Source organism: Phyllobates terribilis, unplaced genomic scaffold (genome assembly GCF_046119375.1).
Source record: "Phyllobates terribilis strain yellow unplaced genomic scaffold, ASM4611937v1 Scaffold_5__5_contigs__length_657084704, whole genome shotgun sequence".
Taxonomy (NCBI): Eukaryota; Metazoa; Chordata; class Amphibia; order Anura; family Dendrobatidae; genus Phyllobates; species Phyllobates terribilis.
Window position 1 is genome coordinate 417,314,943 of NW_027362765.1, and position 26,921 is coordinate 417,341,863.

The following is a 26,921-nucleotide window of genomic DNA, read 5'->3' on the forward strand; positions in this document are numbered from 1 at the left end:
CTACCCTGAAATACATTGGGCAACAGAAACCTGTAGTTCAAGTAATGGTAATAGGTTTTTGACAACTATGAGAGACAATTACCTTTCACAACTGGTTCAGGACCCAACAAGTAGGGGGGCACTGCTAGACCTAATATTAACCAACAGGCCAGACCGCATATCAAATATATAAGTTGGGGGTCATTTGGGTAATAGTGATCACAAAATAATAAGTTTTCATGTATCCTTTAATAAGAGGTGCAGTAGAGGGGTTACAAGGACACTAAACTTCAGGAAGGCAAATTTCCAATGGTTGAGAGATGATCTTAGTGCAATAAACTGAGACGATATCCTGAGACATAAAACTACACAAAGCAAATGGGAGACATTTATTAACATCCTGAATAGGACTTGTGCACAATACATACCCTATGGGAATAAACATGCAAGAAATAGGAGAAAACCACTATTGCTAAATAGAGCTGTAAAGGGTGCAATAAGTGACAAAAAGAAAGCATTTAGAGAACTAAAGTAAGTAGGTAGTGATGAGGCATTAAATAAATACAGAAAATTAAATACATTCTGTAAAAACCAAATCAAGGCAGCAAAGATCGAGACAGGGAGACTCATTGCCAGAGATAGTAAAAATAATCCCAAAATATTCTTTAACTATATAAATAGTAAAAAACTAAAAAATTATAGTGTTGGCCCCCTTAAGAATAGTCTGGGTGAAATGGTGGATGAGGATGAGGAAAAAGCCAATATGCTAAATGATTTTTTTTCAACCATATTTACACAAGAAAATCGCATGACAGAAAACATGATCAGTGATGATAACAAAAATTCTCCAGTAAATGTCACTTGCTTAACCCAGCAGGATGTACGGCAGCGTCTAAAAATCACTAAAGTTGACAAATCCCCGAGCCCGGATGGGATACACCCGCGAGTACTGCAGGAATTAAGTAACGTCATAGATAGACCATTATTTTTAATCTTTAAAGATTCCATAATAACAGGGTCTGTACCACAGGACTGGCGTATAGCAAATGTGGTGCCAATTTTCAAAAAGGGGACAAAAACCAAACTTGGAAATTATAGGCCAGTAAGCTTAACCTCTACTGTGGGTAAAATCCTAGAGGGTTTCCTAAGAGATGCTATACTAGAGTATCTGAAGAAGAATAACCTCATGACCCAATATCAACATTGGTTTATGAGGGACCATTCCTGTCAAACTAATCTGATCAGCTTTTATGAGGAGGCAAGTTCCGGACTGGACCAAGGAAATGCAGTGGATGTTGTGTATATGGACTTTTCAAAAGCTTTTGATACGGTTCCACACTAAAGGTTGATACATATAATGAGAACAATGGGGATAGGGGAAAATATATGTATGTGGGTTAGAACTGGCTCAGTGATAGGAAACAAAGGGTGGTTATTAATGGAACACACTCAGACTGGGTCTCAGTTAACAGTGGGGTACCACAGGGGTCAGTATTGGGCCCGCTTCTTTTTAACATATTTATTAATGACCTTGTAGGGGGCATACAGAGTAGTATTTCAATATTTGCAGATGACACTAAACTCTGCAGGGTAATCAATACATAGGAGGATAATTTTATATTACAGGAGGATCTATGTAAACTAGAAGCTTGGGCTGATAAATGGCAAATGAGCTTTAATGGGGATAAATCTAAGGTAATGCACTTGGGCAGAGGAAATAAAATGTATAATTATATGCTTAATTGTAAAACACTGGGCAAAACTGTAACTGAAAAAGACCTGGGTGTATTGGTGGATGACAAGCTCACGTTTGGTGGCCAGTGTCAGGCAGCTGCAGCAAAGGCAAATAAAATAATGGGATGCATTAAAAGAGGCATAGATGCTCATGAGGAGAACATAATTTTACCTCTATACAAGTCACTAGTGCGACCACACTTAGAATACTGTGTACAGTTCTGGTCTCTACACTGTGTTCCAAATTATTATGCAAATAATATTTTCTCAGACTTTCCCAAATTACCTATATGAATTGCAGTCATTGTAATTTTCCAGTCAAATAACTATTAGAGTACAATTGAAAGGTTTTTGTACAAACTGCCTATGATAACAGGATATTTTTAAAAAAATAAAACACTCAAACTGTACTCAAAATGCATGTTCCAAATTATTATGCACAGCAGAGTTTTCAACCTTTTCATTTTAATAAAGAACAAAAAAATGGTCATTTTTGAAATTATAAGCATTAGCAGGTTATTACAAACTGAAATCAAACAGTTTTCAACTCAAAACTTTATTCTAGGTGATGTTACATTTGCACATAGGACCGCTTGTTCGAAAGGAGCTTCTGAACTCTCTCGTCCATTGAATTTGTCAGGTTTTGGATGGTTTCTGCTTTAATTGTTTTGCATGAGGACAGAATACCCTCCCAGAGCTGTTGCTTAGATGTGAACTGCCTCCCGCCATCATAGACACTCCTTTTGATGATGCTCCAGAGGTTCTCAATGGGGTTGAGGTCAGGGGAGCATGGGTGCCACACCATAAGTTTGTCCCCTTTTATGCCCATATCAGCCAGAGATGCAGATGTGTTATGTGCAGCATGAGACGGGGCATTGGATGCCTTTCTTGAAAAGTATAATATTACAGGTTATAAATACTAGATTCCTTGATAGGGCGTTGATCCAGGGAACTAGTCTGATTGTCATATGGAGTCAGGAAGGAATTTTTTTTCCCCAATGTGGAGCTTAGTGTTTGCCACATGGTTTTTTTTTTGCCTTCCTCTGGATCAAAATGTTAGGCTATGGGTTGAACAAGAAGGACTTAGTAACATAGTTTTTAAGGTTGAAGGAAGACTATGTTACTATTGTAAAGGAGGAGGAGGTGAGCTGTGAAATCCTCTGTTGTGAATGGTGGATCCTGTGTTATCTACTGTATATAGAAGTGTTATCAGTCATTACCATCACAGACAGGATTACAATGAGACTGCTGAAAAGTCATCTGTACAGAACAGGAAATGTGATCTACAGGAGGAGAAAATGGTGAAGATAGGAATAATTTGTGGATACCTGCTGCACTGCTGTGTATGGAAGACATCAATTCTCAGGGTTTTATTCAAACATGTGGTTTTTATTCAACGCCTTTCAAAGTGTCAAACACTTCTTCTTCAGGAGACATCCACAAATTATTCCTATCTTCATGCTTGTCGGTTTTGCAACCAGCTGTACAATGATTTAAAAACGCCTTGTAAGTCATAAATCAGGTTAGTACAATCTGATAAATAACTCTGAATGTATGTCAGACCCTATTTGCACTACTTTCTCCCTAGCATTTTATCTTTTATAAAGATTATGGTATGGAACATTGAAAAAAAAACATCAGAGAAAAAAAAAAATTGCATAAAAACGTGAATTAAAAAATAGGTAAATTTTCTGATGACACATTATAATAGTCCAGATATTTCTGCAATCTCTGCATTTTCTATAACTACACCCCTGGTTATATTCTTTTGGGAAAAAAAAATAGTCTTACACATACATCAGTGTAGACCCAACAAAGTCATCTGGCACCTCTCCTCCCTTTAAAGAGCCCTGCCATATGACTTAGGATAAGAAGCCAAACCAGATGCTCCATATGCAGTCACATAATTCAGGGTGTTTGCCCCTCATCGGTGTAAAGCTGAAGGTCTGATTTGTCTGGGTGATAGGCCTCTAACAGGGGATAACGTGGAGAGCATCAAGCTGGTGTAAGTAGACTCATAGACCATGCAATGCTCCTCTGAGAATGTAAATATGCAAACAGATTCTTCGGAGAGGAAGAGGACTTGATCTCTAGTGCCACCTACTGGAAGTAAGAATCCTAAAAATCAATATCGACCATATGTTGCCACTGTAGCATCACGTCTCTGCCTTCTGCCGGGCAGAGACGACGTTCCCCTCACCGCCGCGGTCCTGGTCTGGCGTCTTCCTGCTCCCCTGCTGCTGTGACGCGCACTGCGCGCAGCTTCCCAGGCACTGTGCTTAGGCCAATGGCCGGAGGACATCTCCTATATAAGGCACCTCCTCCAAAATGGTGGTGCCTGTGCAAGGTTGTTGTTCCGTGTGCCAACATTTGCTTCAGCCCTCAGGTTCCGCTGTCAGTCAGTCCTGTCCGTCTGTCTAACAGTCCAGCCCGCCAGTCTGTCTACAGCTCAGTCCGCCAGTCTGTCTAATAGTTCTGCCCGCCAGTCTTCCAGTTACCTGCCGTGTCCGCCAGCTTGTCTACCTGGAGCACCAGCCAGTTACCTGCCGTGTCCGCCAGCCTGCCTACCCGGAGCACCTGCCAGTTACCTGCCGTGTCCACCAGCCTGCCTACCTGGAGCATCTGCCTGTTACCTGTCGTGCCCACCAGCCTGCCAACCTGGAGCACCTGCCAGTTACCTGTCGTGCCCGCCAGCCTGCCTACCTGGAGCACCTGTCTGACTATCTGCCGTACCAGCCTGCTGTTCTACCTGGACCACCCGTCTGCCTTCCTGCCGTGCTCATCCGCTGTACTGGTCAGTTCCTGTCATCTGACCCGTGGGAGTCACCTGCTCTCACACAAGGTCGGTCCCAGAGTGGCACCTGGTTCACCTGCCCGATCCCTCCCTGGTTCACTGAGTCGACTAAGCCGCCAAGTGACCTGGGTCAGGCCGAGTAGGCACTTAGTCACGCCCCTCTGGTCCCTCCTTGCACCGAAGCACAAAGGTTCCACCACCCAGACCCGTAACAGCCACTAGACCTAGAATAAAGACTGCATGGACTAAAAGTCTACTTACACCAACTTACGTTACCCTCCAAAACACATGTCTGCAAATTAAGTGTCTAGTTTGGTTTCTTATCTTAAGTAATGTGGCTTATATAAAGATAAAGGGAATTCTTTAAAAAAAATAGCCTTTTCCTCTCTGAAGAGGCAATTTGCAGATTTACATTCCCAAGGGAGCATTGCATGGCCTATAAGTCTCCTTACGCCGACTTGGCACTCTCTACAAGGAGAAACGTTCACCCTTAGAACTCTCGGTATAAACTGTGTCATAAAAATGTACCTTATATTCCCCCGATATACTGCATTCCCCCGTTTTTACTAAAAAATATCTCTAGTTGCAATTATTTCAATTTAACGATGACTTTTGGCTCCATTGTATCTTCCAGTGATACCAACCTTCGAAGTCACTGTTGATCTTCCTTCTGTAGTCACTCTCCTGGAGAAGACCTTCCCTGTGAAAACATGTGGAAGGTAGGTACTCTATATACCCTCACCTATTGACTCGAGCTTTTTAGCTTGGAAATGTTTATGGCGAAGGCTCATTCTTTATGGATGTTACTATTCTTTTGCTTCCCACACTCATATCATCCTAGAATGAAAAAAGAAATTACTTCTACAGTCCAAAGCTCGGTTATTACATTTTTTTTTGTTGTTATCCAAGTAATGAGAAAATAGATCCGATTGCTTTGTATAACAGCATAATTGGATATCAGGTCTTACTAAATAGAACTATTCAACTTTTTATTTATAACTTATTTCATAATTAAATTAAAGGGTTATGAGATGGATGGGGGTTTGACACTGGTCTCATGTCGATGGGGCCAGTTTTAAACACTGTTCGGAGCAGAATGCTGCAGCTCTGTATATTGTTTAGTGGCCACTGCGAAGTATTAAACTTTATGTCCACTGGACTGTTTTCATCTGAGCGGTAAGGGTGCCGGTTGTCAGTGCACCACTTATTTTATCCTTAAGCTAAGTTATTAATATGTATGATCTAGACAATTCCTTTAAGGTTTTGTTGGTATCTTTATTTGTGAGTGATCCCCACATTGTACTTTATGGGAAATTATAACTTATTTTGGTGGGAGGGGAATCCATTCACAGTCTATGGGACTGAGGGAAAGCATTTGGTTATCTCTGTCAATCCCATAGACTTTGAATGGAGTAGCCGAGCCTTCTGCTGGATGATTATACTCTCTAATCCCACTAGCCTGTATGGGCAGGGGCATAAATAAAAATGTTACTATGGCAATTTCAAGTTTGGCAAATTTGGCATAAGGATTAGATGTCTCAATGTCCCAATTCCTTCTTAGAAGCATGGTGGTTTAATGGTTTCTCTTTACAAAACTTTATAGCAATATCCAGACCTGCCTCTATGATTCAACTCTAGGCCTCAGTATTCATAAAGTTACCTTGTGGGTCTAATACCTGGGTCCCCAACCAGTGGCCCACAGTCCCTAAAGGTGACTCACAGTTGTCTGCTCTGGTGAGTGGGAAATCCACCGGGGGCATTATTACTTTTTAAGGGGCACTCAGGACAGTATTACTTGATAAGGGGCTCTCCAGGCATTATTACTTTTAAGGGGTTAATGCAGCAGATTTCACATCCATGTGATATGGGGGCAGTGACCGAAGAAAGTTAAACTTAAATATCTTTATTTGCCAACTTACGAAATGTATCCAAGCTTTATCATCTGGATAATGTCCTGAACGTCCTTATTAGTCTATATCAGTCTGTTGCCATTGGCGTCTGCACCGCTGTATAACTCACGGGTGCGGTAATGGCTTTGCTCAAGTCTCTGGCTCTGGTCTGTGTTCAATTTCACATAGACAGGCATACACAGATCCTCCTGCTATGCTGCTCGTAAACCAACACTGACACACCCAACCCTTACCTGAAAGTTTAATTGGGAATCATGGACATTGGCTACTTCCAAGACCCGGACTGGAAAAAGAGATTCGTCCCACTACCTTCCTACAGATTTCTCCAAAAATAAAGCCAAGTGAAGTTTTCCTAAATCTGACTTGGTCAAATAGCTTGACCCAGTCCACAGTTACTTTTATTTTGTGTTGTAATCACATCTGTGAGTGTAATTACAATGCTCACCAGCAAGTTCAGTATGTTTCCACACACATCTTGAGGGACACGTAACAGGGACAAGGAACGACACTTGTACATGATTCCCATCACGGCCTCACAGGGAGTACTGAATGGGCATAATTACTATATAAGCAGCACTCAGATCAATACTACTTTTTAAAGGGGTGCTTAGGATATGATTACTTTCAAAAGAGCATTATTACTTTTTAGGGGGTACTCTGGGCTATTACTGTATAAAAGGTAACTTGTGGCATTGTTACTCTGTAAAGGGACACTAAGGGCATAAGTACTTTATAAGGAGGGTTTGTGCCATTATTGCTTTACAAAGGGGCACTCGGGGAATTATAACCTTCAAAAGGGACAAACAAGAGGTTTATACAATTTCTGCACAAAGAATGTGGCTGACAACCATCTTTCAGAGTTGAATGTGGCTCTCAATGTAAGAAAGTTTGGGGACCCCTACTCTAGTGCATCCATTCCTTACTTACTCTGTGCTGAACATTATTCTTTACTTTTCAGATATACATTTGGAAAACCAGTCCAGGGAGAGATTACTGCAACAATATGCCGAGAAGCTATTTGCTATTACTGGATGAGATCATCATGCCCGAAGGATATATGCACAGAATACAAAGGCCAGGTATGCAATAATGGCAAGTCTTAAAGAAATGAAGATATTAAAAAGTTACTTCTGTATCCCCATTCATTGTTGGATAAAAGAAAATACTCCAGGGAAATTTATGAAAAATTATGCAAAGTTAAAGTGGAGAAGTTGCACCTTCCAGGCTTTGTAATATTTAAGTAAATCTTATAGATCTTGACACTCACTTAATTAGCCAAAAATACACAAGCCAGCACTGACAAACTTCATTAACTTTTACATGAGCCTAATGATGCAATCTGTTTTGAATCAGTGTATCTGTATGGTTTTGTAAAAGCGCCATTTTTGGTAATATATCATTTATTAGTTATCTATTATTTTAATATAAGGATGGGGGGATAAAAGCAATTCTATCACTGATTTAGGGTTGTTTTGGAGGATTTTTTCGCCGTCCAACACAAAGTACAAATAACATTTTCATTTTATTACATGGATCTCCAGGTTGAGGCAATATTAGAGCTGAGCACAAAGATTTTCAGGAAACTGGTCTAGCTGCCACATTGGCGGTCCATGGCCTCAGTGCTGGAGTCCTGCAAACCTCTTCCAACCTCCTGTCATCTGCAGCTCCTTTTCTGATTGATGAGCCCAATGCGACATCATTAAGGTGTAACACTACAAAAATTACATCAAAAATCACATCAAGCCAGCCCATCTCTATTTGTTAAAATGGAAATAAAGTTGTTCCAAAGATTGCTCATGCCTTGAAGCACATGTCTTACATGTCTTGTGACATAATAGAAAAGGGACATTGTTTTCCAGGAGAGGGGGCGCAGCATAAATTGAAATACAGTAGAACAAAATTGCACAATGTATGAATAATAATGGTATATTGCACAGTATATGTTATGTATGTAATTATACATTCCCTTCCTCAACCAGACTGAAAAGAATGGCTGTATAGAAGTGGAAGTATCTACCGAATCATATAATCTCCGCTCATATAACTACCAGTTGACCTTTGATGCTAAGGCTACTCTTGTAGAAAACGGGACAGGTAAGATTACTAACTCTTATAAATAATGTGTACATATCTATATCATCTACACTTTTGGGGTCTCTGATTTGAAAAATTGGAATTTCCACAACTTACTAGTGTACAGTAAGAAGCCATAAGTTGGTACTCATCAGCATCACTACAACCTTCTTACTTTCAGTGAATTCCCACTGCCCCATCCACAGTCTCAAAGGATACAACTCTCTTTTTTATTATTATTATCGTTATTATTATTATTTATTATTATAGCGCCATTAATTCCATGACGCTTTCCATGTTTAAAAGGGGTATACATGGCAAACAATGGCAAGCAAGTAAAATAATTTGAACAAAAATGAGTTAGCGACTGATACAGGAGGAGAGAGGAGCCTGCCCGTGAGGGCTCACAATCTACAAGGGATGGGTGTGGATACAGTAGATGAGGGTAGAGCTAGTCGATCAACATTATGGTAGAGCGAGGGTTACTGCAGGTTGTAGGCTTGTCGGAAGAGGTGGGTCTTCAGGTTCCTTTTGAAGGTTTCCACGGTAGGCGAGAGTCTGATGTGTTGGAGTAGAGAGTTCCAGAGTAGTGGGGATGCATGGGAGAAATCTTGTATGCGATTGTGGGAAGAGGAGATAAGAGGGAAGTAGAGAAGGAGATCTTGTGAGGATTGGAGGTTCTGTAGAGGTAAGTACCAGGAGACTAGGTCATGTCTTTATATGCCATTGTTAGGGTTTTGAACTGGAGTCTCTGGGCAATGGGGAGCCAGTGAAGGGATTGACAGAGAGGAGAGGCCGGGAAATAGCGGGGGGACAGGTGGATTAGTCAAGCCGCTGAGTTAAGGATAGATTGGAGGGGTGCAAGAGTGGTAGAAGGGAGGCCACAGAGCAGGAGGTTGCAGTAGCCAAGGCAGGAGATGATGAGGGCGTGCACTAGTGTTTTTGCAGATTCGCGGTTGAGGAATGTGCGGATCCGGGAAATATTTTTGAGCTGGAGTTGGCAGGAAGTGGAAAGAGCTTGGATATGAGGTTTGAAGGAGCGATCAGAGTCCAGGGTTACCCTGAGGCAGTGAGCTTGTGAGACTGGGGAGAGTGGACAGCCATTGACTTTGATAGACAGGTCAGATGGGGGGGTTGAGCGAGATGGTGGAAAGATGATGAATTCAGTTTTATCCATATTAAGTTTTTGGAATCTAGCAGAGAAGAAAGATTAAATAGCGGCCAGGTAGTGTGGGATTCTGGTTAGTAAGGAGGTGATATCAGGTCCAGAGAGGTAGATCTGTGTCATCAGCGTAGAGGTGATACTGAAAACCGTGAGACTCTATGAGCTGTCCCAAGCCGAAGGTGTAGACGGAGAAGAGCAGGGGTCCTAGAACTGAGCCTTGGGGAACATCGACAGATAGGGGACGAGGTGAGGAGGTGGTGTGTGAGTGGGAGATGCTGAATGTCTGGTCTGTTAGGTATGAGGAGATCCAAGATAGGGCCAAGTCTGTGATGCCGAGAGATGAGAGAGTCTTTAGTAGAAGGGAATGGTCTACTGTGTCAAAGGCAGATGACAGGTCCAGATGGAGAAGGACAGAGTGGTGTCGCTTGGATTTGGCGGTCAGTAGGTAGGTCGTTGGTGACTTTACTCAGGGCAGTTTCAGTAGAATGGTGCGGTCGGAAGCCAGATTGGAGGCGGTCAAAGAGGGAGCAGGAGGAGAGGTGGGAAGACAGCTTAAGATAGATGTGTTGTTCAAATAGTTTTGAGACGTAGGAGAGAAGTGATATGGGGCGATAGCTAGACAGAGAGGATGGGTCAAGGAATGGCTTTTTGAGGTTGGGTGCAATCGAGGCATGTTTGAAGAATGAGGGGAAGACACCAGTGTCTAGTGACAGGTTGAAGAGGTGGGTTAGGGTTGGGATGAAGACTGCGGTAAGGTTTGGGATGAGGTGGGACGGGATTGGGTCAAGTTTGCATGTGGTGAGATGTGACTTGGAGAATAAAGAGGAAAGTTGATCTTCCGTGATGGTGGAGAAGCTTGTTTTGTAGGAGGAGAGTTGCGTAGATATGAGGAGGGACTGTGGGGACTTATGGCAAAAGCTTTGTCTGATGGTGTCAATCTTCTGCTTGAAGAATGAAGCAAATTCTTCAGCTCAGATGAGTGGAGAGGGAGGAGGTGCTGGGAGATGGAGGAGAGAATTGAAAGTACTGAATAGCTGTTTAGGGTTTTGAGACAGGGAGGATATGAGAGATGAGAGGTATGTTTGTTTCACTGCAGTGAGTGTGGACCTGAAAGTAGTGAGGGCCTGTTTCTATGTGATGAAGTGCTCGTTGGAATGGGACCTTTTCCATCTCCGCTCAGCAACCCTGGAAGCCCATCTCAGTTCTTTAGTCAGGCTGGTGTGCCAGGGTTGCCTGTTGATTGTGCGAGCTTTGGTATGTATGAGGGGGGAGACCGATTCAAGAGCTGCAGCTGTTGTGGTGTTATATAAGGCGGCATCAGCATCTGCATCATGTAAGCAATTTATTTCTGTAAGAGGGAGGAGGGATTCGGAGAGTGAGTGTAGGTGGAGTTGTTTGAGATTTCTACGAGGGTGTGCAAGTTTCTGGATGGGGGATTGTGGACCTGGAGAGGAGAGGGGAGAGAATGTAAGTAATTTTTTTTCAGAAAGTGCGAGAGGAGAGTTAGAGAGGTTGGATAGGGAACCGAGGCGGGTGAAGATGAGATCCAGAGTGTGGCCATCTTTCTGAGTGGGGCTGAAGATCATTGAGCAAGGCCAAAGGAGGAAGCGAGGGATAGAAGCTTAGAGACTGATGGGTGGGAAGTGTCAATGGGGATGTTGAAGTCACCCATGATGATAGTGGGGATGTCAGTGGAAAGGAAGTGAAGAAGTGGTCTAAGAAGGTGGTGGCTGACCCTAGGGGAAAGTAGATGACAGCCAGTTGGAGGTTAGCGGGGAGTAAATGCGCACACAGTGCACTTCAAAAAAGGGCAGATTAATGGAGGGTTGTGGTGGGATATGTGAGAAGGAGCAATTGTCTGACAGGAGAAAGCCAACTCCTCCACCATGCTTGACGCTAGGGCGGGGGGTGTGGGAAAGGTGGACTCCGCCATACGAAAGTGCAGCTGGTGAGGCTGTGTCAGAGGGGGTGAGCAGGTTTCGGTGATGGCGAGGAAGGAAAGTTTGTTAGTGATGAAAAGATCATGGATGTAGGAAAGTTTGTTGCAGATGGAGCGAGCGTTCCATAGAGCTCCTGCTAGTGGGACTGGGGAAGCAGGGGCTGGGCGGATGGGTATAAGGTTAGAGAGGTTGTGGAAATGTGTGCTAGAGCTAGGATGAAAGGTAGAAATGACTTTGGGGATGTGGTGGGGGGGGGGCTGGGATTTTGAGAGATATCGCCAGCAGTGAGGAGGAGCAGAGAAAGTGTTAGCAGGTGGGAGCAGGAGAGGGCATGATGTGGCTGTCTGTGCTTAGAGATGCAGGATTGTATGTTGAGGAATAGTTCTGAGGAGGAGGTGAGGTGGATGGGGAGGATGGAGGAAGAGATAACCAGTTCCTTACTAGGTGTAGGGATTGGAGGGGTTAGTAGAAAGTGAAGGATTATAGAGGAGAGAGTGAAAACAAACAAGAACATTGTTTACTGTGACTAAGTATCCAGTTCCCTTCAGTTCCAATTCAGGACTAATTCAGAGCTGTAAACTTCTATGTTACATTTGTATGGTACACTGGCAGACAACATGTACTGCAGACGTACAGCTCTTCTCTCCTCTTACTATTCTCTCTCTTCTGTCTCTTTTCTGCCTCTCTTCTCTCGTTCCTCTGTCTCTCTTCTATCTCTATTCTTCTCTCTTCTCCTCTCTCTTCTTTCTCCTTCTTCTCTTCTCTCTCTTCTCTTATTTCTCATTCTCTTTTCTCTCCATCCTTTATCCCTCTTCTCTCCTCTGTTTTCTCTTTTTTTGCTTTCTTGTCTCTCTATCTTTTCTATCTGTCTCTTCTCACTCTTTCTCCTCTTTTTCTTCTCTTTCTCTTCTCTCCCTCTTCTCTCTTTTCTCTTTTCTCTCTTCACTCTCCCTCTATTCTATCTCCTCTCTCTTCTCCCTCTTTCTCTTTTCTCTCTCTTCTTTCTCCCTCTCTTACACTATATGGATCAGAGAGAGAGAAGTATCTGTACAGAGATCAAAGCTCCAGCTTTCTAATACAGAGCTACAAACTTTTAAATCCAAGACATAATGAAGATCTAATCTACATTAACTTGTCTTAGTGTTTTAACCTCCTAAGACTCGTTCTATTTGCAGTCATGTGATTGCAGTCACGCTTTCTTCTACTCTGATGATGATGGAGGAATTTTATAACTTATCCCTTTATTTATGCAAAGGATTTAGATCTCTGCATCAGGAAAAAATGTCTTGCACATTCGTATGAGGAGATTAATTTGAACTTATTTCTGTTAGTAAACATTCACTTCAATCCATGAAACACATGAAGAATTACCTTTTTTTCATAGGTGTTGAAATGACTGGAACAGGCAGTTGTCGTATTTCGGCTAAGATTGCTACAGTGATCTTGGATGACAAAGAGTTATTAGATTCTTATTACAAGATGGGATTGAGATACAAAACAAAGGTGAGAGATGACAGCTGAAAGTTATCATCCAATATTTGTTGAAATGTACACATCAAAATCGGAATCAGAACATGCGAACATAGGTTTGTGATCTCTTTTAGGCTATGTGCCCACGTTGCATTTATGAAGCAGAAAATTTCTGCTGCATAAATGCAAGTCCTCTCCCGGAAAAACGCATGCGGAATTCCGCACGCGTTTATCGCGCATTTTTCGCGCGTTTTCCACATGCGGAATTGCCTTGCGTTTTTTATGCATTGGACAAAGGCAATTCCGCTTGCGGAAACGCAAAATTAAATGACATGCTGCGGATTTTTGAACGCGGCATAAACGCTGCGGAAAAATCCGCAGCATGTGCATAGAACTTGCGGAATCCCATTGGGGACCATGGGGTGCGGATATACATGCGTTTTTCAAGCGTTTACGCTGCGGAAATTCCGCAGCATATACGCTTGAAAAATGCTACGTGGGCACACAGCCTTATCATGGCTTTCTGCAAAGCATCAGGCCGGGTGTTACAAGTAAGCAAGAGGATCGTTAGTAAAAAATCTAGAATGATAATTTTAGGTTTAGGATATAAAAAGTCTATGGCTTTTTTGACTAAATCTGTACAATGTGTCTTCTCCTTTCCTTAAAAAGTAACTAAACTTTTCTTTAAATTTAATTATCAGTCTTTGCAAAATTATGAACCTTTGTAATATTCTCTATTACCTTATTTTGCTTCCTTCTTTCTGAAGCACCATGCTGAAAGGGCTGTTTAGCTGCTTAGTTTTTACTCTTCTTAGAAGTTGCTTTCAATCGTTGCTCTAGAGAGAATCCCTACTCAAACACTATTTAGACACAGTTTTCCTGTGTGAGCTTCTTCGATTCCATCCCCCATGCTCAGACAGGGAGAGCGGTCGCGACCAATCAGCAGAGCGGGGTTTAAATTTGGCGCCAATAATGCAGATTGGTTGCGGCCGGCGGTCGCGACCAATCAGCAGAGGGGTGTTTAAATTTGGCGCCAATATCGCTGATTGGTCGCGGTAGCCGGCCGCGACCAATCAGCAGAGGGGTGTTTAAATTTGGCGGCAATATCGCTGATTGGTCGCGGCCGGTGACCACGACCAATCAGCAGAGCGGTGTTTAAATTTGGCGGCAATATCGCTGATTGGTCGCGGCCGGTGACCACGACCAATCAGCAGAGCGGTGTTTAAATTTGGCGCCAATAATGCTGATTGGTTGCGGCCGGCAACCGCGACCAATCGGCAGAGCGTTGTTTAAATTTGGCGCCAATAATGCTGATTGGTCGCGGCCGGCGACCGCGACCAATCAGCAGAGCGGTGTTTAAATTTGGCGGCAATAATGCAGATTAGTTGTGGCCGGCGGCCACGACCAATCAGCAGAGCGTTGTTTAAATTTGGCGCCAATCTCGCTGATTGTTCCCGGCCGGCGGTCGTGACCAATTAGCAGAGCGGTGTTTAAATTTGGCGCCAATCTCGCTGATTGGTCGCGGTCGGCCGGCGGCCGCGACCAATCAGCAGAGCGTTGTTTAAATTTGGCGCCAAGCTCGCTGATTGGTCGCGGTCGGCTGGCAGCCGCGACCAATCAGCAGAGCGTTGTTTAAATTTGGCGCCAATCTCGCTGATTGTTCCCGGCCGGCGGCCGCGACCAATTAGCAGAGCGTTGTTTAAATTTGGCGCCAATCTCGCTGATTGGTCGCGGTCGGCTGGCAGCAGCGACCAATCAGCAGAGCGTTGTTTAAATTTGGCGCCAATCTCGCTGATCGGTCGCGGTAGGCTGGCGGCCGCAACCAATCAGCAGAGCGTTGTTTAAATTTGGCGCCAATCTCGCTGATTGTTCGCGGCCGGCCCCCGTGACCAATCAACAGAGCGGCGTTTAAATTTTCCGCCCATATCGCTGATTGGTCGCGGGCGTCAACCGCGACCAATCAGCATCGTATTAGTGAGGACCGGGGAGCGGCACCTGCCTGTGCGGCTACTTCCGCTGCGAGAAGCCGGGAGATGAGCGGCTACTCGCAGCAGAAGCATCCCGACTTGCGGCACCGCTCCCCGGTCCTCCGTTCACACTTGCCCTCCGGAGATCAGCGGGCCAAGCCGCTGATCTCCCGACGTTAGCCGCATGGAGGTGAGCGACGCCACCTGTCGGGGTACTTGTGCTGCCAGCAGCGGGGAGATGAGCGCCTCGCGCCGGTCATCTCCCTGCTGCATCGCCGCTGACCTCCGTCCGGCAGATGAGCCGCTAACGGCCGCCATCTTTTTCTCAAATCCCGCGTTGCTGATTGGCCGCGGCTGGACCAATGAGCGACGCGGGATTTCCTGGACAGACAGACAGAAAGACAGACAGAAAGAAAGACAGACAGACAGAAAGACAGACAGACAGACGGGATAAGACGATTATATATATAGATAGATCTTTTAGATCTGCTGCCAGAATACCTGTTTAATCCTTTTTTTGCCTGGTATTGAGCATCTAGTTGGACTCTTAAAATGCTCATTTTCTTAAGCCAATCTGACATTTTATTTTCAAAGTAAGTGCACCAGTCTCATCGGGTCTAAGAGATTTATTTATTAAAGAATTTGGTTTGTATTGTTTCAGATTCCCTTCAATGCAATTTCAGCTATATTACTTTTGTTAGGTTGCTCAGATTGTTATATTTTCTAGAATGCTTTTACACACTATCAATTCCATGCAATTTTTTTTTCTAAAGATAAATTAAAATCTAGAATAATTTAATTTCTCTTTCTAGATGATATTGGAGAGTGCTGATGGATCTACAATGAAATCCCAAATATTGTATTTAACAGAAAAATATGGCAAGACAATAAAGGAGCATGAGTATGAGACAAATGAGCATGGAGAAGCCTATATTACCCTGAACACCAGGGCATGGAATGGAAATCCAGTCTATCTAACCGTGTGTAACTATAGAAGAGGGGGATAGTCCTATTTGTATAATCTGGCAATTTAAAGTTATTATGCCTCAATATAACAGCATTTAGGGTGTTTTTTCCCTGGAAAAATGCTTTGTTACTCACATTTTTCATGGCATGTTTTTAATGAAATGCTATATTAAAATATTAAAAATGCTACAAATAGAGATGAACAAATTACTTCTAGGCAAATTCAATTTGCGTTGATTTTTCCAAAAGATTTAGATTTTCCAGAATCTAAATTTCTGATGAGATTCAATTAATGTGAAATCAGCAAAATGGCAGCCGGCCACCATTTTGCTGGATTCAAAGGGGTTAAAAAAACACTTGTCACCTTCTTTGTTCCAGTCACCGTTGGGGTCTTCACTGGGTATACAATCTATATAAGATACTCAGTACTCCAAAACTTAAGACAAAAGATACTTTTATTATAATGTTGTGAAGCAATCCAAAAATCACCACGTTTCAACCCTATGTAGCGGGTCTTCTTCAAACGCTGTGTGTCTTCACTGGGCCATCGTTGGCATCTTCCTGTGCCTGCTATCTCTGGCGCCTCCTGCACTGAACAGGATGCAAGATGTCATACCATCATGGCCTGGTCAGAGCAGATGTCGTTGAAGATGGCCCAATAGAGACCGCACCAGTGACCGGAACAAAGACAGCACCTACTGTAGATGTGTAGCTGATTTCTGCGGTTAAACACGTTAGGACCAGGTGAATGTAATTTTTTTTTTCTACATATGTTTATTATGTTCTTATGTCTGGAGAGACCTCAGAGCATAGCAATGTACATTTTATTCTCGTCGAACAAAATTGGATGCAAATAAGGTTCCTGGCCATTCTTGAGCCAAGGGTTGAATTCGAATTTTGGGAACTCACTCATCCTTAACTACAATCAATGTATTTAATTCCTTTATGGGGGGGCTTGTTTGGGGTTAAGTGGCCCTAAAATAAATACAAATTATGAACAAAGTAATTCCCAACATATTATTTTGACACTAAAGGGGCATTTATACTGCAAGATAATCATGAACAAGTGTTGCTAAAAGCAATCATTACACGATTATTTTGCTGTGTAAACAGGCTGCCAATCGCCCAATGAATGAGCAAATTGCTTGTTCGTTGGGTGAAATGATCTTTTATGCGGCATAAAAAAATCATCATTCTCGTGGTTCATCGTCATGTGTAAACAGAAATCGCGCTGCTGAGAACTATAGCAGCCAATGCGCACTGAGTGATCTACTATAGATCAGTCAGTGCACATCGTCTGTTTTGGTTTGCCTGTTTAAACAGGTATTCAAACAACCACGGATTGGTAAAAGTTTACCGATCAGCAGTTGAGTCATGCTGCCGATCGTCCCTTCTAAGCGAACCCTAAGAGTACCACAGGATATTCTGCTGCTGGGAACCCATTAATCATCTGCAATCTGTGAAGAAATCTTGCAGCAAGTGTTCAGTCTTCCTGCAGCGCCACCACAGGAAACAGGAAACATCTATGACTGTCCTTATAATGCATGGATGTTCTAACTCCTATTATAGCCATTCTCTTCTCTAGTTGATAGATGAGGTTGTCACTTAATAGGAACATGGAATTCCCTACACTCAGTTTTAAATATGACAACCTCTTTGAAGGGGTAATATGGTCTACATATTCTTATTAACCCACTGGAGGTGATAATTGTTAGATCAGTGAGGATTTAGCTGCTAAGGCCACGGCTCCACTATCAGCATTTGGTCAGTATTTTTTCCCGGGAGTGGGTGATAAATGCAGAATTGGTGTCTTGTTTCTATTATACCTTTTCTCTGATTGTTCCTCACCTGGTTTTGGCTCCTACTCCAGAGAAAAAATACCGACCGAACACTGACCAAATACTGATAGTGGGGCTCTTACCTAAGACTCATACCGACGTTTGCCTAATTTGTATGGGGGCCTTTAGAATAGAGTGGGAATTAGCATGCACAATAGAGCACTGTGTTCACTTTTTTTCTAGCTAAGGTCTTGTGTCCAGGGAAGAAATGGGAGAATCACAACAACTCATTGGGTTCCAACGATTGTGTCTCCGGGGCCCATTGAGGTTGATAGAAGCTCCGGTTTGTCCAACCACATAGATGCCGTTGTCGCTGTTTACCACTGCATATAAGAGGTTCAACAGCTTTGATCAGGGCTAGCACCAAAAGCAGCAGTTATTGGAGGGTGGCTGCTCTGTAAAATAGTCAGCAAATGCCAGGCTCAGCTTTTGAGCCCGCTACATACAACTTCTCCCGTCTTCTGGAAATTCAAGTCTCTTCATTTTGGCAATCGGTGTAGGTCTCACCATTGGGACCCACACCTAACTATCTTACAATTTTCATCTGTCCAGTGGTTAAGTATTTATATAAACTAAAAATACCAATGGTCATGCCATAAACATTTCATTGAGACTTTTTCCAGAAAGAATTCAAATATTGTCCATTGGGTGCTGTAGGCCATAATCTAGAGTCTATTGATTACGCACAGAATACAACTTGGTATAGCAAGACATTAAAGCATGAAGATGATCATATTTGATCAGCTATCCTTTCTCAATTGTCTGTTCCCTTGTTCAATAAATGGAAGTTTAAATTTGCATATAATTAATCAGTTTATTAATCTAACCATTTTGAAGGCCACTTATAAAAAGGAGAAGGTGGAAAGAACTTACGGAGAGCTCAATCCTTACTACGTTGATGCTTATCGAAACCTGCAGCCGTTCACCACCATTACAAACAGCTTCTTAAAAGTCCAACCTCTTGACTCCCCCCTGACATGTGGGAAGGTGCATGAGATTGAGATTGACTACATTATAAGAAGCAGTGAGATGCTGTCCGAAGAAGACAGTCTAGAGTTCCATTACCTGGTAAGAAAATATTAGTTGAGGTGTTAGATGTGAACAGTCTAATATTTAACACCTATGCTGTGGAGTTAGTTGTAAAATGTTATAAAGTGGGAGAGATAATCCACCCATTCTTCATTATGACCACATATTGATTACTCAAGTCTTAAAGGCTTACAGTTTGTTGCTGTTTAACTTTATAGTTGTTGTTTTTTCTAGGTTGTGGCTAAAGGAAGCCTTGTTTTGAATGGAAAAATGAATGTAAAAATGGAAAAAACATCTGGTAAATATATGTATTCAGTTATGTGAAGTAAAATAAAAATCCATGACTTTTAGGAACTATGTCTTAAGCTATTAGGAAATGCATAGTATTTTATGTACATTTTTGTGACTTTAATTTTACAAAACTGATATTTTTTTTGTATTGTCAGCTTTTTGTAATTTTTTTTGTACATTTTGAACACATTTTTGGCTCAAATAAACAACTTTTGTGTTAATATAATGCACAGTTCTATACAAAATAAAATGTGCCAGCATCTGATAGGGGATAATTTAGGTTTCCTCTAACAGTCACTATAACTAGACCGCCGTAGGGGCTTTTATAAAGTCTAGGGTTGTCATGGATCACGCCAGCAATCACATTGCTGGGATTAAGGCTACGTTCTCATGATGACCTTTTGGTGAGTTTTTAACGATATGTATATTCGTTGAGTCAAAAACGCAGCGTCCTACAGTTCCAGCAAAGTGGATGGGATTTATAGAAATTTCATGCTGACTGTGCTTCTTTTTTACTCAGCGTAAACTGACCTGCAGTTCATGTTTCAAATCCACAACATGTCAATTTCTCTTATGGGCATGCTGAGTTTTATGTGCGGATTTTCCCATAGACTTGTATTAGATGTGGAAAATCCACAGGTAAGAAACGCACATGCACGGCAAAAAAGCATCAAAAGCACATGTAATCCACACCTAAGTATGTCAATAAAGTTTTGTCAAAGCCAAATACCAGGAAGTATCAAAAACAAAGCAGCTTTATTTAAAGCATGACACGCCAACAAGAGACAAAAAATGCAAAGTCAAAAACTCACTCAAAAACGCAATGAAAAAACACAAGTAACCTAATTTACAAAATAAGTGCAGAAATGGTACAAAAATTCTGCAACATCAAAAACTCACCAAAAGTTAATTGTGAGAATGTAGCCTAAAAGAAAGACAGATCCTACAACAAGAGGCACACGCCAAAAAATAAAACATATAATGTATTAATCCAAATTTAAAACATGACATAAACATATATTAAAAATTCAGGGAAATATCAGAACGTATAGCCGGACTTGTAAGGGGAAGGGTAAACTAAATTATAATGAATAATATCTAAAAATCAATGAATGGGAATACAATTCATGAAAACATATCATCAGAGTGAATTCATTAAGATCCATATCGAATAGTTTGCAAAAGTTGCATATAAATAGATTATAGACATGATATAATATAAAAATACAGTCTGTAGCATGATCAAAGTTATAATACCTAAATGTTACCCAAGCCGACACTTAAAGTATCCACATCCCGACACGCGTTTCGCATTCCGCTTTCTCAAGGGGATGATCCCCTTGAGAAAGTGGAAAGCAGAATGTGAAATGCTTTCCCTTGCAAGTCCGCTTATATGTCCTGATATTTTCCTGATTTTTTAATATATCTTTGTTATGTTTTTCATTTGAATTAATAAATTATATATTTTATTTTTGTGGTGTGTCTCTCTCCATAGGATCTATATGTATTTATACACGCCCATTTACTTAGGTTGTAAGTTGGTTATCTAAGAGAGGAACAGGACAAAGGAAACTCCTCGCTGTGTCAGCACTGTCATCACCACTGATCACAGCCCATCATGGGTTTCTTTGATCCTCGCAGTGTAAAAGTTTGACGGTCACAGCATTTGAACAATTCTTCTCCCTTTGAGAGAAAAATCAATCATCTGAGTTTGTCAGGATCTTCAAACAATCTCATGAGTATGGAGGCCTCTAAACTCCCCTAATGGTAGATGTTGGGGTAAAGAGGATTCAGACATTTTGAATTTCAACATGCTTGATGCTTTTTCCCCATGAGAGATGAGCTGCTGCCATGGAGGTCAGCGGCAGCTAATTACACAACTCCTTGAGCAAAGTATTCATGTTTACTGTCACGCCAGTGATTTGCATGGCTTGTAAGAGCCACTCTACTCACCACATGCACCGCTTTGCTCCTCCCAGGGTCTGACCTTCTCGCTGTGCTGCCTCTTGCAGACACTTCCTGCACTACTACTCCCTCCTGTTGCTGAGAGTCCCCACCCAACTATAGGGAGGAGCGGCCAGACTCTGAAGGAATTTATAATCACTGTGTCCTACAGAGTTTTGCTTCCCTGGCCTATCCCCTGCCAGCAGGTGGCATATTAGGCAGCTCCTCCCTCCACACCTTGCCTGAGCTTAGTTCCAAGTTGCCATTTGCTCTAGTGCTCTGTGAAGGTGTTGAATTGTTTTGACCTTCCTCTTACCGACCCGGCTTGTTCCCTCGTTTTATCTAACCTCTCTGCTCCTGACTCCGGCTGTGTCTTCTGAACCTGTGTTACCTGCCCCAACTTCGGCATTCCTGCCCACATCTTTGCCAACACCTTTGGTACCTCATGTTCTGCCTCTGACCCCTCGGTAAGCTGCTGCAGGTCCAGGTACTGCCCTTGAGTGGCACCTGGTGGCTATCCTAATCGCCAAGCCTATTCTCACCATCAGAGGCTTTACTGACAACCAGGCAGCCACTTAGTCACACCCCTCCAGGGTAAATCTGGCCAGTGGCGCAATGGGTCCATACCTTCAGCCGTCACATTTGCTTTGGAGTTGTGGGGAAATATCTGTTTGTATGAATTATGATCAAGGAACATGTGAAGGCCAAGCAGACACATTTGTGAAAATATACAACAGTGATTAGAGCTGAGCAAACCAATGCCAAACACGGACTTCTCGTGGAAGTCCATTGCAAAGTTCGGAGATTTGGGGGAAGAGAGAAGAGAGACCCGAACTTCCATGGGTCCGCTCATCCCTAACAATGACTCAAGTGTCATTTTACCGAGTACTTGTATAAGCCGGTTTTACATGTCCGAAAAACATGAACCATGATCGTATCCTAATATCTTTTTTTTCGAGGCCCAGATTGATTATGAGGCAGTTGGCTTATGTCAGGACACCTGGAGGTCAGGCCACCTATTACAATGCACTAATGTAAGAAACCGACCTAATATGTGACAGCTGACACAACTACAATCTATTATAAACTTTCTCTGTTCTCTATTTCCAGTGATGATGGGCACCGTTATACTCCCACTCAGTGTCACAGTGGAGATGTCCCCATTAGCCAAAATTTTTGCTTACGCAATACTCAGCAATGGCAGAATAGCCGCAGACACTGAAAAATTTTCTGTGGTTAAGTGCTTCAATAACAAGGTAACTAGATGCATCTCTATAGTAAAAGATTTTTTTTAAGTTAAGTTGCAAGGATTGTTTCACCAAGTCAACCAAAGTTTCTCTTGTGCGGTAACCTCATGTGGAGTACGGCAGAAGGGGACTTTGTGCTCCTGACAGTCTATAATCTGCGTCACGGTGGCCAAACTTTCTGTCACAATGAGCCTTTTCCCCCTCTCCAATTACACACACACGAAGTTCCCTCAATAAAAATGTATATAAAAAAAATGTAACAGTGGGAAATAGTTTGTCACAACGCCAAGTGCGTATCAGATAGTTGGAGATGGGCCTCTGAGCACAGGGCTGATAACGAATCCCAAATCTGTGCACATCAGAAAGGATAAGGTAACGAATGATGATTTGCACAGTTGCTTCCTCTTAAAGTAGAGTATGATGGTGGTGTTTGTTTGTGCAGTTAATCCATAATCACATAGAAACAGTATTAACTTGAAAAGACCAGTCTCTTTACTAATAACGGGGTAAATGACTATATACAAACAGTAGGTAATTGGTGGTCAAGTACACTCGCAGTTGAAGGTTGACCCATACATGTAGACAGGCAGATCTCTGTGCAATATTTATTTAATCAATACAATTCGCTGGTTCCCAGGCTGTCCCTCTAGTAATACTCACTCAATATTCCTTACTTCGTACTGAGCTGTATTTCTCCTCTGAGATGTTTTTCCCTCCTGGAGGTGCAATAGGAATCCTTCCAATCTAAAGGCTGTCAGTTCCCCTCATTTTCATCAGTCCCTTCTAGTCTGCTTTCCTCAACTGACTCCTCTTCTTCCAGGTGACTCTGTTCAGCTGCAGTCATTGGCTGACTACCCAGGGGAACCTTGTTCCAGCTCTTTCTGGAAACTTCTGCACAACAAGCAGAGCTGAATCACGTGAACAAGCTTAATCCTTTTTGCGCTGCCTATCAGCAAGTCGCACAATATGTTACAACATACAGTTTACACAGAAATCACAGTATTTGCATGGAACACACTATACATCTGGTATCCCATGGAGATGGTCAATTTGTGGGATACCACACTTGCAATCGGATTATTCCCACGGGACTAACGTCTGGTACCCACCACTCATTGTGACAGGAAGGTTTTATAACCCCACATATTTCCAACATGCAGAATCATGAGAGATGAGCACATAAGCAGCCACTTCTCCATTTGTTCCCCACTGGATGTGGCGTCCAGCTGCCACCTCACCAGGTGGGTGTGGGGATCCCTGTCCTCTTCATAGACGCCATTCCCAGAGATCAGACACACAGCTCAGACATTTAAGCTATACGCACACAGAGGTTTTTTTATGCATTCATCAGCAGCAAGTTATCTAGTGGAAACCGCTTTACGAAATGCTCCTTCTTTGAGGAGTTTTTTGGCAGAGTTTTTACGTTTCCTGATCAATTTTTTTTGTAAGAGTTTTGAAGTCTTTTTTGCAGAGTTTTCCAGCCTTTTGATTCACAAATGCCTTGTGTGAAGAAATGGAACCAGGGGGGTCCTACAGACAGAATCCCATGGATGCCACTTCTTCCGGTGGATCCACACCCCGCCACCCGCCTGACGTCACACTACGCCAGACGGAGCACACGATACGGATCTACCCTTTGCACCAACGTGACGTTCCGCACCCCCCTTGAGGATGCGTAAGGTCAGATTGGTACAGTTCTACACCGTCACCTCCTGTCCACAGGGGTACAGAGAGGCACCAGGGAGTGAGAAAAGGTGGTCCACGCAGACACTGCCATGGCCTCCACACTTTTCACACACCTGACAGGCTGAGAGGCTCTTTCACTACTCCAGTGAAGCAGAACCCGGTCGGCCTTGATAGAGCTGCCACCAGTTTCTATTTGATATAACAGACTTATATCGGGCTAGAATCCAGCCCGGTAGCGTGTTCGTTGGACCGAACACTAGACGTAAGGTTCGGGGATCGAGATTAAAGAACAGCCCAAGATTAAATTAGATATTTAATCCCCATAAGGGCTCATTAAATAATCTACTATATACATCAGGGTTATACATATACAGTGGTCAGAGTTACAAATACAAAAGCATGGTACATCAAGAATAACAGATCTTAAAGTCAGTTACAAGTAGATGGAAAGCATGGGGAAGGTTGTGGGCCTTGCTTGGTTGCTGGACTTCTCTCACACATCTGGATGTCATGAGCTTCCCCAGGAAAAGATGCTGGGAGGAGACCTGCAGGAGTTTTTAGACTCTCTGGGCTACTTCCCTACTGCCCCCGGCTCAAGCCCAAGTCTCCACCCCTGCTCCCTTTTAGCTAAGAGGCTCCAAACTAAAATGGGCTATAACTCCTTACTGGATGGTCCCAAGGAACCGGTTCTGGAGTCATTGGATCCAGCTGGGCCACTGCTACGCGTGGAGACCAAACACAGTGGCCCTCAGGGCTTCTGAAAGGCTGTGCTTATCTCCCTATCCTTCCTAGCTGGGTTGTGGAGAAAGGGCTGATGGGATTCCTTCTTCCTTCCAGTTTCCAAAAATCTATCTTGTGTATCACTCGGATATATCGTTTTCTCATAATTTGCTGTTTATTAAGCTCCTCACACAAAGCAAGCACATGGTCGAGGGATGGGCTGTCCTGTGCCACTCACAGCTGCTGTGTCACTCCTGCTTCTCAGCCCCCCTCCCCTTTGCTTGAGCTGCAGTGGTGTCGGATTTGCATATGAAGAGCTCTGTAGACCCCCCCCCCCTTGCCAGCAGTGCACAGTGAATGACATTGGGATTACCTTGCATTTTCTTCACACCTTGTTTTGAAGCATTTTCCTTCAGAAGCCACTTCAGTCAAGTGGCACTTTCTTTTCTCCCACCAGGAAGAAGTGGAAGAAAAGCATAAAAAACTGAACATATGAACAGCAACTCGATCTATATTAAAATTGAATTGAAAGTGTATTTCAAGTGTTTTTTACATGATTTTTTTCAGGTGTTTTTCAGAGTGGAACTGCTCCAAAAGATTCCTCACAAGTTTTAGGTATTTCTAAATTGCAAACCAGGCGTATCATGGTTATAGTGGTTGACAAAGAGTCTACGATCTTTAAAAACTGTGGTCTGGATCTTTCTTAATTGTCCCCTTGACCGAAGTGTGGTGGTTTATGACTAGCTGTTATCTGAAACTAGTGCTATTCTCTCTCTATTCCAGGTTACTTTGGACTTTTCCAAGAAGGAAGCTTTGCCAGGGTCTGATGTTACTTTACGTGTAAGTGCCGATCCAGGATCTTTGTGTTCGGTGAGAGCGGTGGATAAGGGTGTTCTGTTACTGAGACCAGAAGCAGATATCTCTGACGATACGGTGAGTTTTGCTCATACACTTATGCACCATGTTGATTTTTTTTTTATAAAAAGTGTTCACTGTCCATGAGTTGGAAATAGGACCATCATTGATGAATACCCCTACATTGAACAATTCGTCATATCTGGTAATTAATTTTAATAAGAAATGGATGAGGGTGAAGTGATGATGTGAAAGAATACAGATAGGAACCTAAGGCCACGTGCGCACGTTGAGTATATGGTATATTTTTTACCTCCAGTATTTTCAAACCAAAACTAAGAGTGGGGAAAAATGCAGAAATGGTGCTTTTACTCTGACTGTTCCACTTCTGGTTTTGGCTTACAAATACTGAGGTTAAAAACTCACTAAATACGTGTGTCCATGGCCTGAGTTACTCTTTCTGTATCTTCTTTCACTAGAAGCACTAGTCTCTACTGATGATCTTTGTCATCCACATCTTACAAAGATGCTCCACAAAGAGTGTTGGGAGAAGCCAACCTGTATATGTTTGTCCATGAAATAAGTTACCGAACATTTTTACTACTTTGGTGACCTATGAAATCGAGGGAGCAAGTTTTAACTGTAAAGTCTACTCTGTATATATGAATATCCATAGTTCGTTCATTATATAAGCTACAAGTGGGACTACCTTGTTTTCTTGAGATACCATCAACATTGAGCTGATTGCTGGGAACGCCACTGATGATCATCTGTTGTCCCCAGAGAAAGCGGAAGCTGCACAAGTTGACTTAAAAAAACAACCCTGAAGGGTATGTTAACAGTTTTTGGATGCGCTTTTTCAGCTCTAAAATCCACATACATGTTTCAACAAGCTTTCCATTCATTTAAATGAAAAAAAACTCACCTATAGAGCACGTCAGGGTTTTTTCGGTAGCGTGTTAAAGAGAAAAAAAAGAGTCATGTCAATTCTTTGACACTTTTTCTGTGCATAAATCATGGAAAAATATGTGTTGTTTTTTTTCAAGGTTTTTATTTTATTTATTTATTTTTTTTGCAGCTGTTTTTCCAGTGTGATATATATTTTTTTTTTTTGTGTATGAATTTTTAATTTTCATTTGAGGTGAAGCGATCGGTTATGTTTTGGGTGTGTTTCCATACCAAAAACACACATCAAAAAATGCAATAAAAAGTGTTAAATAAAACGCAGTAAAAGGGTATGTTTTATTGTGATTTGTGTTTGGAAAACACACTAAATAATTGAAATCAATGTTCTTTCTAAGGGTATGTTCATA

General features: G+C 42.4%; 1 protein-coding gene across 1 annotated transcript in view; it reads left to right on the plus strand.

Moving 5' to 3' along the window:
* LOC141273403 (alpha-2-macroglobulin-like protein 1) overlaps positions 1-26,921 on the plus strand; it is a 137,958-nt gene that overhangs the window by 12,952 nt on the left and 98,085 nt on the right. The window contains exons 7-15 of the mRNA XM_073685172.1: positions 5,142-5,226; positions 7,376-7,496; positions 8,397-8,511; positions 12,980-13,098; positions 15,845-16,012; positions 18,674-18,904; positions 19,100-19,163; positions 22,211-22,356; positions 25,537-25,686. Of these exons, the coding sequence (XP_073541273.1) occupies positions 5,142-5,226; positions 7,376-7,496; positions 8,397-8,511; positions 12,980-13,098; positions 15,845-16,012; positions 18,674-18,904; positions 19,100-19,163; positions 22,211-22,356; positions 25,537-25,686 (1,199 nt within the window). The remainder of the gene's footprint in view (positions 1-5,141; positions 5,227-7,375; positions 7,497-8,396; positions 8,512-12,979; positions 13,099-15,844; positions 16,013-18,673; positions 18,905-19,099; positions 19,164-22,210; positions 22,357-25,536; positions 25,687-26,921) is intronic.